Below are 18,144 nucleotides of genomic sequence, written 5' to 3' on the forward strand. Positions count from 1 at the left end.
AACTTAACTAATCGTAATTTATATTAGTTAAGTAGTAGTAATTTATATTCTCCCTATCCCTAGCCTCTCCACATTAAGAATTAAGCACTCTTTTAAATGGGACTAAATAAAAGAAAAAGAGTCCTATTTACTTGAGTGTTAAGAACCAAGAAGAAAGCACCACTGCTAAACCCTGATGTTTCCACCCCCATTCCTACTGAAAGATACTTCTTGAAATTTTTTCCCTCAGAATGGATGTGGCTTCCTAGCAGATACAATATTAATAAATCCTCTTGGACAGTTGCCAAGCTTCTTCCATCCCATTTGCATATTTCCTTTCCCAGGAAGAGCCAGAGTGGCGGGGTTGGATAACCTGGATGGAATGCCAACCACAGAGGTCCGGTCTTTAGTCAGAGTAATCTTTGTTCCCCCACACCCCCAATTCCTGTCCATCAGTGCAGGTTCCGTTTTTCCCTGATGGTGAATAAGAGAAGGGGGCTTAGCTAATATATCCTGAGCTTACCTTCTCTTCAGACCCAAGAGTTTCAATTAGTACAACTACTTTATCTTACCAGAAAGTCAGGTGTAATAAAACATTTTTCTGACTAGAACTCACTGCTCAGTACAAAGTTATCTTTGATTCATGTACATTTTAAGCCAGGACATAATCTTCCTCAAAACAATGATTCTAATCCGTTTGAAATGTTTGCCTTTTAGAGGAGACAATCATAACATTCATATTCAAAAGTTTCAGAATGTGAGCTGACATCTGCCTTTGTACCTCTGTGGCCTCCAGCATGCCTGCCACAGTGCCTTAGAGTCAGCGTTTGGTGATTTGAATTGCATCAGTATATAGCACCTAAAGTGTGCAGCTCTCCAAGGAATTAGTGTTCAGCTATTTCTTGATGTACTGTGCATAAAATTTATTCAACCTTAAGGTCTGTGGCTGTAGTACCAGAGTGACTCTTTTCAGTACCTTAAAAATATTGGAACTTCTACTGTTTGATATTTATTTTGTGTGTTAATGTTCCTTCCCTAGTTTTGCAAGGCTCTCAAGGGAATAGAACCCATCATTCTCATATATCCTGCTCCGAGTCCATAAGGCAGTCTGGGTACATTGTGACACAAGTATTTGTTTAATCTAATTACCTCCCTTCCCTTTACTTCCAGAGCAATGAGAATGTAGCGATGAGAGTGGGACATGAGTGACAAGCAGAGTTGTTGAAAGACTTCATGACAGAGAGAATTTAAATGTTTAGACCTTGGATAAAAAGAGGGAGTGCCAGGCTTCTCTCTCAGAGCCCGTGGAGAAAGCCTGAAATGTGAGATTTACGATGGAGTTTGTGAGAATGAGAAAAGACCAGAGTTGTAGGCATTGTGGTTGGTCGGACAGATGGAGTGAGGTCAGTTAAGAAGGACCATTAAGACAGGCAGAAAAGTTGATGTGATATTGGTAGGCTGTAAGAAATTTTAAGTTCTGGAACAGGAATATGGCATAGTAACTATTTTAAATTCTCTGTTTTAGAATAAAGTTACCTCGATGACCTTCTTAACTGGCAGAGCAGTAGAAGATTTATGCAGAATAAAGCAGGTAATTAAAATTTTGACACTAAATGTTCTGCTACCCAGGGAGAAATTTCTTCTTCTCAATCTCCACTCTCGCGTTCCAATTTTGGCATGCTACCAAGTATTATAGGAAATCATCTATGTACTTAAAAAACACTAAATTGCCAAGAGGTCTCTATACAGGAACAGTTACAACCATCCCTGTACTAAACATCTTGCCCATCATTGCCCTAAATGTTCTCTAGTTATGAGCAATTATGCTGTGCCCACAGTCAGTCCGCCACCCTGCCTCCTGCTCCCTTACAAAGATTTGGGGTTCCTTAAAATGTATCATAGATCCAATGCACAATTAACACCTGAATTCACCTACACTTCAGGTTAAAATGTAGGTGTTTGTCCTCTAGACTGAAAAATCTGTCACTTGTAATACTGCAACTATATCCAGGTTGCAAGTCAACTTACAAACCAACTCTAGAAACAAGTTAGGTTTTATCTGGGCATGTATCTGGTATTCTGTATAAACTCACTTGTGTTGATGAAACTTTATAAACTTTATCAAAGCTGTTCTTCTGTAGCTACTTCGTCTCATGAATGTCAACCATTTGTTTTTTTTGTTGTTTTCCAATCATATTTAAGGAATGAATTGAGATTTTGGATTAAACAAATAATAAATTTTATTTAAATTGTTAAAGAATTTGGGGAAATAATATTATTCAGTGAGATAGTTGTTTATGTTTAATGGTCTTTTTAGAAAATTGACATTATCAATTAAGGTGATATCAATTTAGATGTCTATATAATAACATAGGCATCTCAAATCATTTCTTGGACATCAAATGCTATAAGAACAATTTTCATTTTATCAAGTGAATAGTGTCAAAAACCATTTCACAGTGCATTGAAAAAAAGAAATTTAATCTTTGAAAAAAGTTATATCCTCCATGAAATACAGTAAAATAAGGAATCACAAATTGGAAGTTACATATTGTATAATTTTTTTAAAAGGTAAGACATTAAGTAACTGCACATCAAAAACGCTGATCTTTAAATGGTGCTTGAATGTGAAGATGCACAAAACAGAACCTTATTGCTAATCTTGTGAGCACTTTCTACTTGCAGTCATGTAAATTGTTTGTAATGGCTTCACCCCTATTACTTGTGCCTGGAAACAAATAGTAATCAGACCTTCATCCTTCAACCTGTGTTAACCTCACTATGTTCATCAGCTACGCTAGCTACAGCTGCAATAGTATTACTTATCCAAACAAAGCTTAAATGAGATAATCAATGTGAAATTACCTAGTAAATTTTACTCTCTGCAATTGTTATGTAAGCTTGCTGTTGTTAGTGCTAAGTCTAAGACCGTGATAACAGGGTGATACGGCTGCATCAGGTTTCTTTCTCTGTCCCTTTTCTGCTCTGCTAGGTTGATCTGGACTCCAGGCACATTGGTTGGGTGACAAGTGAACTTCCAGGAGGGGATAATCATATCATCAAAATTGAATTAAAGGGCCCAGAAAATACACTGAGAGTTCGACAAGTAAAGGTCTTGGGCTGGAAAGATGGCGAAAGCACAAAAATTGCTGGCCAGATTTCAGCCAGCGTGGCCCAACAGAGGAACTGTGAAGCTGAGACTCTGCGCGTGTTCAGACTGATTACATCTCAGGTGGGTGTCTGTGTCCTTGCTACATATCCCAGCACAGCATATTTTATTTCAACAGTAATATTAAGAGGGTCACAAAATATTTTGTAGAACTTATTAGAGATTGCTGGCTATAAATGTGGCCCATTTTTTCTTCTCATAGCCCTAAACTTCTGTGTTTCGTTTTACATTCATAATTCTGAAAAGTAGTGGTGTATAGCAGGAATAACAAAGTAATATTGTAAAGCCTGCAGAACCAGCTCATGAGTCCTCTAGGTTTCACAGTGGTAATTCCTGCCATTAATTTCTTCTCACGTCCCTGTCTTCATCAGGTATTTGGGAAGCTCATCTCGGGAGATGCTGAACCTACACCCGAACAAGAGGAAAAAGCACTATTGTCATCACCTGAAGGAGAGGAAAAAGTATACAATGTATTTATTTGTATTCCAAAAATATTTATTTCCCTTTTTTCATTTTCTTTTGTTCAGTGAAATAATCCATGCATTGCTGTGTATTTTAGTGGATATGTGATATTAGCTCATCTGCAGTTAATAGTTTTTACTTTAATTAGAAAAAAGATAAAGTAACTATCAAAAGAAATCCATTATCCATGTGTGATCTAGCTAGTATATTAAGTAACAACAAAATGTGCCCTGTACCTTGGGCTGTTGTATTCAAATGTTAGTATTTATAAAATTAACTTACTTACTGTGCTGGGCACACTCAGTTATCTTTTCCTTCCTGTTTTATCTGTCCGTCACAGTCCAGCTAAAAACTACTGTCTTCTCCATGAACCTTCTTTATGCTTTCCCCCAAACAAAAACCTTTTTCCCTTTGCTAAACTTCATAGGAAGCTCTATGTATCTCTTCTTGGTTTTTCTCTTGTTATGTTTGTTTGGATACATGTTTTATCTCTTCTTCTACTGAATCATATCTTCTTAAAGACCAAGTACGTGCCTGGTTTTTCTTTGTATCCACTATGGCATAAACACACATGTGTTCAGTAAATTTTTATTGGAATAACCTCTTCTTTATACTGTTCTTGAAATTTCTTCTAAAATGCAGTTGCTTGGTCTTATTTGGTGTAAACTAAAGCACTATACCTAAGAGGAAAACATCATTCATTTCCAAAATGTGAAGTCAACTCTGACTAGTCTCAATATTGTTGTGTCTTTAGATGTTACAAATAATCGCCTTGGCAGTCTTTTGAAAGATAATTTCACGGATTTGCCTAGTCTAGCCCTGTGCCTTCTGCTGCAATAGTTTCTAAATCATCCACATATTTCTATTTAGGGTCTGTAAAAAAATAAGGTTTCATAAACTCTGGTAATTTCTTTCAGCATCTTTTGCAGATATCATTTGAATGACTATATGACTATGTAACTACTTATTAAATCTACTGAATTTTAGCAAATAGCAATTCTATGCTAAACAACCATGAGAATTGGTACCAAGGCCTCAAAAACCTTGCGTGCTGTTCTTAGGTATGAACCCTCTGTGCCCCCCTCAATAAATCAACAAGGATACTATATAGTCTATAATTAACTTATTAAATATATGAAAAAAATTGCACATGTGATAAGATTTCAGAATACATTGAGTTATTGTGCCCTGAAGTGTTCAGAAAAGCCTTCTAGGGGATACTGAACATAAGTTAGACCGGAAAGAGAATGAATGAAAGTTAGATTAACAGAGAAGATGGGAGCCAGAGTGCATCGGAGAGGCTGGAGAATGTATGCCGCGGTGCTATGGTTAAATAGGAAAGATTATGGAGGCCCGTGTAATAACATAATGTTAAGAGACTCATTTTTTAAGTCAATTGTTTAACATAAAGTATACATACCAAACAAATCATCCTTTTCATAAACTTTATCATTCAGTGAATTTTGACCAATGTATACAGTAGTGAAATCATCACCACAATCAAGTTTGAAACACATCACCTCATGCTCCTTTGCAGTCAGTGCCCTCATCTCGTGCCGAGACCCTGTCAGCCACTGAACTGTGTGCTGCCCCTGTAATGTTGTCGTCTCCCAGATGTCATGCAAATGGAACCACATAAAATGTAGCCTTTTTATCTGGTTTCTTTCACTTATTGCAATGCTTTTGAGATTCACCCATGAAACAGCATGTATCAGTTATTTGTTGTTTTGATTGCTGGGAAATATTCCATTCTGTGGATTTACCATAATTTGTTTATCTTTTCACTTTCTGATGGATATTTACGTTGTTTCCTCTATTTGGCTATTATTAATAAAGCTGCTGTGAACAGTTGCATACAGATCTTTGTATACATGTTTTCATTTTTCTTGGTAGGATTACTGGGTTGTATGGCAAGTGTAAGAAACTTCCATACTCTTTCCAAACTGAACCATTTCACATTTTTACCAGTAGTGTGAGTATTCCAGTTGCTCCACATCCTCAACAGCCACTTGGTATTGTCATTCTTTTTAATTTTAGCCCTTCTAGTAGGTGTGTAGTAGTATCTCATTGTGGTTTTGATACGGATTTTTCTGCTGATTAATAATGTTGAGTAAATTTTCATGTGTTTATTTGCCATCTGTTCTTAGTGAAGTATCCAAATATTTTACCCATATTTTTATATTGGGTTATTTATGTTAGGTTATAAGAGTTTTTAAATATATTTAGGACCTATATACCTACATGTATGTTAGATACTTTCTCCTAGTCTGTGGCTCACCTTTCAGAAAGCAGAAATTCTTAATTTTGAGGAAGTCCAATTTGCCTATTTTTTTCTAAGCGACCCATGATTTTTGTGTCCTATCTAAAACTTTAGGTCACAAAGATTTTCTCATGTGTTCTTCTAGAAATAGTTTTAATTCCTTTGTTTAGAGTTATATGCATTTTAAGTTAATTTTTCTATACAGTGTGGGGTAGGCTTGCGGTTTATTTTCTTGTGTACATGTCCAATTGTTCACCACCATTTGTTGAAAAGACTATTCTTTATCAATAATCAATTCACCCTAAATGTGTAGATCTGTGTGTATATGTACACACACACACACACACACACACACACACACACGGTGCCAAGGAAATGTATACGCATTGCAAAAAAGGAAAAAACTGTATTACTTGTAGTACTCAATGTATACCAATAACAAAAGACGAATACAAGTCACATTTGACTTCTGCAATTACAAGAGGTGCTCAAAATGGTTACCATCAGCGTCCTAACACTTCTTAAAATGTGTATACATTTTCTGGGCACCGTGTGTGTACGTATGTCTCCTTACACCAACATCAGACTGTCTTTTTTTTTTTTTTTTTTGACTTCTCTTTTTTTTTTAGATTTTATTGGGGAAGGGGAACAGGACTTTATTGGGGAACAATGGTCAAATTGTTGTCCTTTCAATCTTAGTTGTGGGGGGTTCTGTTCAGCTTCAAGTTGTTGTTCTTTCAGTCTTAGTTGTGGAGGGCGCAGCTCAGCTCCAGGTCCAGTTGCCGTTGCTAGTTGCAGGGGGCACAGCCCACCATCCCTTGCGGGAGTCGAACCGGCAACCATGTGGTTGAGAGGACAGGCTCCAACCAACTGAGCCATCCGGGAGCTCAGCGGCAGCTCAGCTCAAGGTGCCGTGTTCAATTTTAGTTGCAGGGGGCGCTGCCCACCATCCCTTGCGGGACTCGAGGAATTGAACTGGCAACCTTGTGGTTGAGAGCCCGCGCTCCAACCAACTGAGCCATCCGGGAGGCAGCTCAGCTCAAGGTGCCGTGTTCAATCTTAGTTGCAGGGGGCAGAGCCCACCATCCCTTGCGGGACTCGAGGAATTGAACTGGCAACCTTGTGGTGGAGAGCCCACTGGCCCATGTGGGGATCGAACCGGCAGCCTTCGGAGTTAGGAGCACGGAGCTCTAACCACCTGAGCCACCGGGCCGGCCCAACATCAGACTGTCTTGATTACTGCAGCTGTATAAAAAAATCATGAAATCAGATTCTAACCTGCTTCTTTTTCAGAGTTGTTTTGGCTATTCTAGGTTCTTTGCGTTTCCATGTAAAGCTTAGAATTAGTTTGTCAATTTCTCCCGACCTCCCCTTTCCCCCAAAAAGAATGTGCCGGAATATTGATTGGAATTGTACAAAATTGATGTCAATTTGGGGAAAGTTGACATCTTAATCATATTGAGTCTTTCTTTCCATAAGCGTGATACAATCTCTCCACTTATTTAGATCTTTAATTTCTGTCAGCAGTGTCTTATAGTTCAATGTAGAGGTCTTGTATACATCTTATTAAATTTATCCCTAAACATTTCATGTTTTTGATACTATTATGAATGGTACTTTTTAATTCACTTTCCAGTTCATTTCTAGTATATAAAAATACAATTGACTTTTCTGTATTATAGCCTGTGATCTTCTTAAATTCACTTATTAGTTCTTGAAGCTTTTTTATAGAATCTTTGGGATTTTCTTCATAGGTAATCTTCTGGTCTGCAAAGAAAGTTGGTTTTACCTTTTCCTTTCCAATATATATGCCTTAAATTTCTTGTGTTGTTGCAATGACTAAGACCTTCAGTACCGTGAGCTTGATTATATAACACACACACACATGCGTATGCATGTATTGTATATATTTTTAAAAACTCCACATATAAGAGAAATAATTCACTATTTGTCTTTCTCTCTCTAATTTATTTAACTCATCTTAATGCCCTCTAGATCCATCTATGCTATAGTAAACGGCAAGATTTCATTCTTTTTTATGACTAAATAATATTCCATTTTATATATATACCACAATTTCTTTATCCATTCATCGATTGGTGGACACTTAGGTATCTTCCATATGTTGGCTATTATAAATAATGCTGCAATGAACATAAGGGTATATATAACTTTTTGAATTAGTGTTTTCAATTTCTTCAGGTAAAAACCCAGAAATGGGATTACAGGATCATGTGGTAGTTCCATTTTTAATTTTTTGAGGAACCTTCATGCTCTTTCATAGTCACTGCAACAATTTACATTCCTACCAGCAGGGCACAAAGGTTTCCTTTTCTCCTCATCCTCACAACACTTGTTATTTTTAGTCTGTTTCATAGTAGCCATTCTAACAGGTATGAGGTTATATCTCAGTGTGGTTTTGGTTTGTATTTCCCTGATGATTAGTGATGTAGAGCATCTTTTCATGTACCTGTTGCCCATCTGTATGTCCTCTTTGGAAAAATGTCTGTTCAGATCTTTTACCCATTTTTTAAATGAGATTGTTTTTTTCTGTTGTTGTTGTTATTGAGTTGTATGAGTACTTTGTATATTTTAGATATTAGCCCCTTATCAGATACATGATTTGCATATATTTTCTCCCTTTCAGTAGGTTACCTTTTCATTTTGTTGATGGTTTCCTTTGCTGTACAGAGCTAAAAGATTGGATTAGTCCCACTTATTTTTGGTACTTTAAAATGTCAAATGCATCAATTTTATTCAAAGAGTTTCTTTGTTTTCCTTTTTTTATGTAAAGGCAACATCTGATGCTGACTTGAAAGAACATATGGTTGGAATCATATTCAGCAGGAGTAAACTAACTAACTTACAAAAACAGGTTGGTTTATAGCCATTCCATTCTCTTCTTCAGTTTTGGTTTATTTTTAGGATGCGAAGTATTTTCTAAAATTTATGGAGGCTTTTTTATGCTGACTCTTTTATAGGCCCTGCAGAATGTATCCGCCTTTTTCTAGAGAAGGAGTGTATTTGCATACCTGTATCACTTTAAAGATTAAAGTTATGAGTGTTAACTTTCTTACCTTACTGCTCTCTTTTATTTCTTATTTTCAGGTACATTTTTTTTACTGTCAAATGCCCAGCTATGTCAGATTTCATTTGTATTTCCTGTGTTCCTCTTCCCACCGTTTTTTTGTTTGTTGGTTTATTGCTGAACAATTATAACTAAACCAGTATTAATATTTTTAATTATAAGGAGATGAGGAGTAGCTCTACATTATTCATGTAGTGGAATACCTAAACGACATAAAAATTAGCTTTTCAAAAATCAAATGAAATACTGGTTTTAAATTAGCCCATTATTTTAACTTTCAATACCATTAAATCTTTTCAATAAATAACATAAATTTTTTTTGTGCTTTATTTTTTCAACATCAATTCATTGAATCTCAGATGCTACCAGTTGTAAAATGTGCTATTATTTTATATATCACTAAAAAAAAAAATTGCTGCCAATTAAATTGTGAATCCCATTAATTATAAAGCACATTTTGAATAGAAATGTTATAATGTAGGGAGAAATGTGACTTAGAAGTGATAAAATGTGGTAATTTGTTTTTGTTTCGTGTCTTAAACCATAGGCAGGAGCATTGATAACTTGTCTATAAGTAGTTTCTGCATAGTAGTTGATTGAAATATTCCCATTTTTAATCATGGTTCCCCGAGTTTTCCTTAATTGTTTTTTAAGATGAGTTGAAAGAATGATGTGATGAAGAATTCACTAGAATATAAATGGATAGTCTTGTCTTACTTTTTTGAACTAGGAGTAGTAAATCAGACTCACAAATGTTTTCACATTTTCTTTATGTTGCCCTCAAATAGGTATGTGCTCACATAGTCCAGGCTATTCGCATGGAAGCCACCAGAGTTCGTGAAGAATGGGAACATGCCATATCAAGCAAAGAAAATGCCAATTCTCAGCCCAATGATGAAGATGCCTCCTCTGATGCTTACTGCTTTGAGCTGCTCTCGATGGTTTTAGCACTGAGTGGCTCTAATGTGGGCCGGCAGTATCTGGCTCAGCAGCTGACTCTGCTCCAGGATCTCTTTTCCCTGCTCCACACAGCGTCTCCTCGGGTCCAGAGACAGGTGATTGACTAGTCATGCCACTTACCTTTTGGTTTATTTTGTTACTTGAAACTTTGTTAAAAGTTGAACTAGTTAAGTGTAAGGCCTTAAGTACAGAGTTTTATTTTATTATGTCTCAGGTTTTTGGATTGTATTTTAACTCCATGCTTTTTATTTTTGACTCATTATAATGAGAATATGGAAGAGCAAAATATATTTAAAGTCATAGAATGGAAGCTAGATTCATTTTTTTTAAATGAAAACTAAACACCAATCTTTAAGTGGAATTCTTTCCTTTTTTTTTTTTACCAGGTGACCTCCTTATTAAGACGAGTTTTGCCTGAAGTGACCCCTAATCGTCTAGCCAGCATCATAGGAGTGAAATCGCTCCCCCCAGCAGATATTAGTGATATTATTCACTCAACAGAGAAAGGAGATTGGAATAAGCTAGGTATCTTAGACATGTTTCTAGGATGCATTGCCAAAGCTCTCACAGTACAGCTAAAAGCCAAAGGAACCACCATCACAGGAACAGCTGGCACCACCGTGGGCAAAGGAGTTACAACGGTTACCCTTCCTATGATTTTCAATTCCAGGTTGGTCCTTGCAGCTGTTTTAGTACTGAAATAGAACAGAATGAACTACTGCTTAGAGAATTAAGACGTGATTTAAAATTCTGCCTTGTTTACTTATTCACCAAAAGAAGCCATAAATTACTGACCCATATATAAAAAAGGATGCTAGACATAATAAAAGTGTCATTTTGAGTTAGTGGGCAAAGGAATATGCTGAATATTTGACCTTGGAATACTTCCCATGTAGAACAAAACAAAATGTAGGCCCCCACCTCACACCATATACAAAAATAAACTTGAGATCAGTTAAAGTTTTGTATATATTTCTTTTAAAACTCTACTAGGACAAATTATAGAAGAATATGTTTTATAATCTTCAATTTGGGGAGACCTTAAACAAAACACAGAAGCCAAACATCAGAGAGGAAAAGATACACAGATTTATTTGGCTGTGCATTTTCAAAAATGAAAATTAAATGATAGACAGTATTTTTTAAATGTTTTAAAATACAAGCAACTGACTTGGAAAAAATATTTATGGTAGACCTATATAGTAGACAGTGAATTATTAGGCATAATATTAGAAGAATGAGTACAAGTCAATGAGAAAAAGACAAACAACTGGTAGAGAAAAATAAATGACAAGAAAAGTTAGCTCAGAGAAGAAAAATTACAATGGCAGTAAACAAATGAAGAGACTTCAGTGGTAATCAAAGAAATGTAGATTAAAATGACAGTGTCTTTGCATTGGCAGCATTATGAAGAAATAGGCATTTTTAAATGATACTTACTGTAAATAGCATGTCACTATACTTAAAATATTCATATTTTTGCCTACCAATTCTACTTTTGCAACTATTTCCCTCAAAAAATGTTCATATATGTGCACAAGATTTTATATATATATACATATGTGTGTGTGTGTGTGTGTGTGTGTGTGTATATATATATATATATATATATATATATATATATATATATATATATGTATGTATGTATATGTAAAGATGTTTGTTACAGAATTGTGTGTACCAGCAGAAAATTGGGAGACATCTGGAATAATGCTGGTAGAAGAGCCAATCCATGATACAAAGCAAGTAACACCAAAATATAAATCAGTGTATTGCTCCCTTCATCTCCATAGACTTGCCAGGGGGAAGAAATGTCAGCTGATCTAAACAGAGTATGCTCTGGAATATAGTTGACATATTCTGGTGCAAGCTCTTTATTATCTCTATGTAGACTAGTAACAAATCTTTTGTGGTCTATGGATATACTTTGAATAACACTGTTCTAGAAGATGCATACAAAAATATAAACAGAAATATTTCAAGGGGAGCACATATCAGAATAGCTACTCTCTTGAGGTTGAAGAGACAGATAATGGGTAATGTTTCGATTAATTTTCTTTTAAAATGCTTTAATTGATTGACTCATTTAGAAAATTAAAATGCTACATGCTGAAATAACAGTTTTCATCTTATTCATTTGTAACTATCACTGATTAGTTTGTAAATGCTGACTTTTCTTTGTAGCTACATTCGACGGGGTGAAAGTCATTGGTGGATGAAGGGCTCAACTCCTACCCAGATCTCAGAGATCATCATTAAACTCATTAAGGATATGGCGGCAGTAAGTTCCCATCATGTTGGCACGAATGTCAGTGAAGTGCAGTAGAAATCTGATTAACAGAACAAGCAGCTCATTCTCCTGAACTGACAGAAGTGCATTACGTTGTTTTGCTTACACTGAAAGGCTTTGTTTAGTAGGTTAACTGTTGCACCACGTAACTTTTCAGTTAGTGATAAATTTGTCCTTTGTGTAAACTCTGTTCATTTCAGGCTTCCCAATTAATTTACTTGAAGTTTTTCAATATTTTAAAACTTAAAAAATAATAATAAGTATATATTCTTTGAACCCTAAAAAAAACAGCCTGACTCCAAAAACTTAAAGGAAAAAAAGGAGCTCCCCAAAGTGGAAGTTTCTCATTCTCTTCAGTTCTCCTGGTTGATACTTTCCTTTATTGATGTCCTATACCACTGTCTGTAGATACTGTCTTTATGGGGAGGTCAGGGAGTGTGAAGGACAGGAAATGACTTATCAGAGACCCTGGCTCCTTTTGGGTGCTCCACAAGGTTGCATTCCTCACCTTCCCTGATTTCCAGGAGTCCCAGCCCGAGGAGGTCAGAATCCTGTGGATTATAGGTTCCTGAGAGGTAGAGTAGACAGCAGGCATTTTAGAGGAGGGGAAATCTGAACTGCCCCTTGAAAGATTGATAGCATGTGGATATGAGATGACGGGAGATATTCTGGGAAAATATGTGAAGTCGTATTACTTTTCCCAACAGCATGGACATTTCCTTAAGTAGAGAAATGGAGAATTTTTTTCAATTCTCAAATAGGCTTTCTCAATACATTCACTGAATGAAAATGTTTAGGAAAAATGTTTAGGCACACCTAAATTCTAGTAGTAGTAGAGTACTGGTGTCCAGTAAAAATCAAGTTAGAAAATTTAGTTGTAATTTGAACCCATTTGTGCTCTTGGGTTCCATAATACTCTTCTAAAGCAATTATCTTAGCTGTATAAATTTCATATTAAATAACAATGTTTTATGATCAAAATTTCTCCAGCATATATACTACCTCGGTACTTGTTTTTATCTAAATGTAAAAAGAGAGGCCCTTGAACTCTATAGAGAAAGGGTATTGAGAACCTAAATTTGTATTTACTTTTCTTTTGAATCATCAAAATAGTGATTGAATAGAAGTTGAATTTTTCATAGGGTTGTGAAGGATTTTTATTTCAAAAGTATATCCCTTGATCTACAATTCCACTAATAAATCTTTTGGATGAGAGATGTTATTTAAGAAAATAGAACTTACTACTATAATTATACATTTCTGGTTGCTTATTAAATTATTCTGTCCTACTCAACAGGGTCATCTGTCAGAAGCATGGTCCCGAGTAACAAAAAATGCCATTGCAGAAACCATCATTGCCTTGACCAAGATGGAGGAAGAATTTAGATCTCCAGTGAGATGTATTGCAACAACTAGAGTAGGTTTTTTTTTCATTTGTCTGTATTGTTTCATGTTCTTTTTCAGTAATGGGTTTGAACAAATTTGAATCAGTAAGTCAGCTTAATCCACTTTTTTTTTTTTTTTTTTTTTACCAAACATTTTATTTATTAAAAAAGCACAAAGGGCTTCTTTGGATTATGAACTAAGTACAGGGGCTATTAATAGTCCCTATTGTGTTCTTCATCACTTGTTTTTGTTATTATATAGGAGGCTAAGGATAAACTAATTAGAAAAGGCTAAACTACCTTATCTGTCAGTGTATTCTCTTTCTAATGGTGTATTGACTGTAGCTTACGCAGTACATTTACTATGAGCATTGTGCTTTGATAAACTGAAGGTCCTTCGAAGACCAGACCTTCCCTGCTCCATTTTTGCATGGCCCAGTTGTCCTAAAGTAGGGCCCAATCTGTGTTTACAGGCCTTACCTTTAAAAAGCAAACATTTTGTGCCCAGGGTAGAGTGAGGCAGAATCTCTTAGCAAGTGGGACTGCATCAAGATGAGACATCTATGGGAATTTTTAACCTACCAAATTTCACATCCCACGAGCTTCTGGCAGAGTCGAGATTTCCTTGAAGCAGGGCAGTGTGACAGCATGAGGAAGTAAATACTGGTGGAAATTGCTTAAGTTAATCGTCAGAAGTCTGAAAAAGAAGATAAATTATATTTCCCTAGGGGAGAAAAAGCCAGTGTATGTGTGTTGTTAGTGAATGTAATCTCTGAAACAGTTGTTTTCACAGGAACCAACCTGTGAAAAGGCATGTATTCTTTTCTTTCATTCTGCACTACCCCTTTTCCTGATGTACTTTATTTTTCTTTTTCTGGTCTGTCCCTATTTTTCCCTCTTTTACTTTTCATTTCCAGTGACACTCAGTGCACTTCTTAGAGTTGAGACAGTTAATTTTTTTTTCAGCAATGAAGAAATATACCATTCTGTGTAAAACTGAAGCTTGCCTTTTCAGCCTCAGGAAGTTTTTAAGTATTTTTAGGGCAATATTGTCAAGTTTGTTAGACTTTTATTTATTTCTGACAGAGTGCACCACACATAGTGCTAGGTCATTAGGGGCACACAAAGACTTGTGAGGAACTTTATTGTCTACTGTAATTTAATACCCGTCTACTCATGGGACTAGACAAAATTAAATAGCCATTATACTCATTATACCGTCTTCCTTGGAATTTAATGGCTCAGGCAGATGATAACCAGAAAAATTTGCAGGAAGCATTAGTACATTAAATGTGTAAATTCATGTATTGATATATTGTTTACATAGTAGACCAATAAAGGATAATTTTATATATCAGGTAGGAAATAGAATGGTTCCTCAGATCATTTATTCAGTAAACATTTGAGTGCATGCTGGGCACATGGCACGTACAGCAGTGAGCATGTGTGCCTGGTGCCATATCAGGAAAACTTGGGGACCGCGGGGTATTTACATAGTTTCAAATCCATCTGTCATTTATTGAGCTATTATCATGTGCACCATTTTAGAAGCCTTTCCTGAAAACTCAGCGGTATAACAGCCTTTCCTTTCAACAGCTCTGGCTTGCTCTAGCATCACTGTGTGTTCTTGATCAGGACCATGTCGATCGTCTCTCCTCAGGGAGATGGATGGGAAAGGATGGACAACAAAAACAAATGGTAAGATCAGATGATTTTATATAAAATTGTCTTGTTTTTCTTTAGAGTCAGCTTTAGCTTAGGTTTAGAATCACCCTGCAAGTCCAAATACACAATTAGTGGAACTCTTGAAAAAGTTGTGTCACATAGCTCAACTTCATCGCACAAGGGTCCCCTCTTCATCGTGTATTAGGGGCTTTAATTACATAAAAGGGCTTTCCTCTTCTTTGAGCCATGTTTGCACCATATCGAAATTTGTTTTTAGCCAAACTTTGATTCTGTATCTAGCTTTTGTACTAAAAATGTAATCAGTCTTATGAAGAGGGAAATACAGCCATCAGAGAGGCAATATGGCATACCTTTATTCACAAATGCACTTCAAGTAAGCTTGATAGGTATCCCTGCATTCACTGGAAGGGAAGCCCTTATATAGGCCCTTTCAACGTTTTCTTACTAATGTTCAAATTTCAGAAATGAATAATTTGTCTGTTTAGCATATGGAATATTGGGATAGAATGAATAGAAATATTCTTAAGTCGCTAAGCAAATTATACATGTTTATTTTATTAATCATTGAATTGGGAGTTTACAGTGGCCGTAATTCTGTAAATGGTTGGATGCTAAATTCTTAATAGGCTTCAGAATAACATAGTTGTAAATAAATTACTTTCAACTTGTATGAATATGGAGGCTATCCTGTTAACTGTATGTAACCTCTGGAAATGTCTTATTTTAGCCCATGTGTGATAATCATGATGACGGTGAAACTGCAGCAATCATTTTATGCAATGTTTGTGGAAATCTATGTACTGACTGTGACAGATTCCTTCATCTTCATCGGCGAACCAAAACTCATCAAAGACAGGTGAAGATTTGTCTTTAAACACAGAACAGCATCTGAAACATAAAATATAGTCAATAAATGTTGAGAAAATGTGGGAAGGAGAGTTGGTGTAATAGGAAAAAATGGATTGTGGAATCAAAGACCTTGGTGGAGTTCCTAACTCACTTAGGAACTATATAAATCAAGCAAGTTGTTTAACCTCCCTAAGCCTTCGTTTCCACATTTTAAAAATGGGGTTGTTGTAAAGATTAAAGACAAGATTGAAAATATCTGCAACTTCTTAGAGTACTTGGTAAATAAAAGCCATTATTACTGAATAATTGTATGCTCTTCTTTCAGAGTGATAAATATACTTTTCTTTAATGATACAATAGGTCTTCAAAGAAGAAGAAGAAGCTATAAAGGTTGACCTTCATGAAGGCTGTGGTAGAACCAAACTGTTCTGGTTAATGGCTCTAGCAGATTCTAAAACAATGAAAGCAATGGTGGAATTCCGAGAACACACAGGTAAAAAGAAGACTTAAGATTGAACCATGCCTACTGATTATGATTAAACTAGATGTTAGTTTAATTATTTAATGTGAATGATTTTGAATGTATTCTGACAAGTGATTATGACATCAATGATGACTGTCTATTATATTTACTAGACAATGTAGAAAGAACATGAGAGTAAAAGTCAGGAAACCTGTTATGTCACTAACTAGCCGTGTGACCTTGGACAGGTCGTTTTGTCTCAAACGTTTTTTACATTTTGATTCTTTCATAAAGTGTGTCGAGTTGCATTAAATCTTACAAATTCTCAATTTTTAGCACCTCTGTAGTCTGCCATTTATCTGACACAAATTTCTGATGTTGGAGTTAAGTATAAACCTGAACAAATTTAACTCTACATATGAGTAACTTTTCATGCTACAAGAGCATGGTCTTTTTTTCTCATAGCTGATTTTTTCCTCCTGTAATCTGCCTGTGCCATATGTAACAGTAATAAATATTCTAATGTTAAAAACATCATTGTATTCATGATATAAACTATCCTTTTTAAAACATATTTTCTGTTAATATTGCTGAATTCAATGTATTACGCTTATATTTAGAATTTTTGTATCTGTTTTTAAAAATGAGCTTAGTCTGTATTTTTCAAATCTTCTGTTCTTTTTCATGTTTGTTCTCTCCTTGTTTTTATGCGTTCTGTTCCTTCTTTAACTATTTCAAACATTTAAATTCCTTTTCAAATTGATCTATTATCTCTAGTTTCTTGGGTCGGAATTCTGCTTCTCAAGTTTCATGTTCTCTGATGAGGTTTTCTCCTCTGCCTTTTAATATTGTCATTGTGGAAAGATACTTAAAGCTTTCCCTTTCTTCTGTGTATTTTTAATTTTTTTTTGTATATTTTGTCTGGTTTTGTGCTTTTATAGTAGAGGGTCTTGCCATATCTGCTCAACCTGCTGTCTTGACTAGAAGTTTAATCTATTTGTTTATCCTGAAAAGTATAAATAAATCAGTTAATAATTCATTTAGCTTTTGATATGTCTTTAGTTTCTTGTCCCTTTATTGGTGTGATTATTTACGTATTTTGTAATCAGGGCCGCTTACAACCCTCCAGCTATAAATCTGCCAGGCTGATTTTCCAGTGATAACAATTAATGCAAACATGGTTTGCTTGTTTGTTTTTAATTAGTTATGCTGAAATATGTAGAAAACATTCTTAAGGAGGGTTTTTCTTTTTTCTGTTTGAACCTAGGCAAACCCACCACCAGTAGCTCGGAAGCTTGCCGCTTCTGTGGTTCTAGGAGTGGAACAGAGTTGTCTGCCGTTGGCAGTGTCTGTTCTGACGCGGACTGCCAGGTGAGTGTCCCAGTAGGACAGCACAGATCCCACATGATACCTTTACTTCGTATAAATAAGAGTTCGAGCTCAGCATCACTCGCTTTCAAAATTAGAGTATTACCCGTGTCCAGAGTTAAATGCTTTATCCAAGCTGGAGAAGGGCTCAGGTAAAGCTCTCAAGCCCAAACCAGACTCCTTTT

General features: G+C 35.7%; 1 protein-coding gene across 15 annotated transcripts in view; it reads left to right on the forward strand.

The window, feature by feature from the left end:
- Positions 1-18,144, forward strand: part of MYCBP2 (MYC binding protein 2) — a 244,475-nt gene that overhangs the window by 214,145 nt on the left and 12,186 nt on the right. For 13 of the 15 annotated variants that reach the window (XM_074329400.2, XM_074329405.2, XM_074329403.2 and 10 more), the window contains 12 exons: positions 1,505-1,570; positions 2,972-3,211; positions 3,520-3,618; positions 8,665-8,745; positions 9,747-10,013; positions 10,305-10,588; positions 12,103-12,199; positions 13,506-13,625; positions 15,190-15,291; positions 16,007-16,135; positions 16,489-16,621; positions 17,859-17,962. In XM_074329400.2, coding sequence (XP_074185501.2) covers positions 1,505-1,570; positions 2,972-3,211; positions 3,520-3,618; positions 8,665-8,745; positions 9,747-10,013; positions 10,305-10,588; positions 12,103-12,199; positions 13,506-13,625; positions 15,190-15,291; positions 16,007-16,135; positions 16,489-16,621; positions 17,859-17,962 — 1,722 coding nt within the window. The remainder of the gene's footprint in view (positions 1-1,504; positions 1,571-2,971; positions 3,212-3,519; positions 3,619-8,664; positions 8,746-9,746; positions 10,014-10,304; positions 10,589-12,102; positions 12,200-13,505; positions 13,626-15,189; positions 15,292-16,006; positions 16,136-16,488; positions 16,622-17,858; positions 17,963-18,144) is intronic. The other 2 variants (XM_074329402.2, XM_074329413.2) reach the window with 1 other exon arrangement.

Source organism: Rhinolophus sinicus, chromosome 16 (genome assembly GCF_057876585.1).
Source record: "Rhinolophus sinicus isolate RSI-liver-muscle chromosome 16, RSI-T2T, whole genome shotgun sequence".
Lineage (NCBI taxonomy): Eukaryota > Metazoa > Chordata > Mammalia > Chiroptera > Rhinolophidae > Rhinolophus > Rhinolophus sinicus.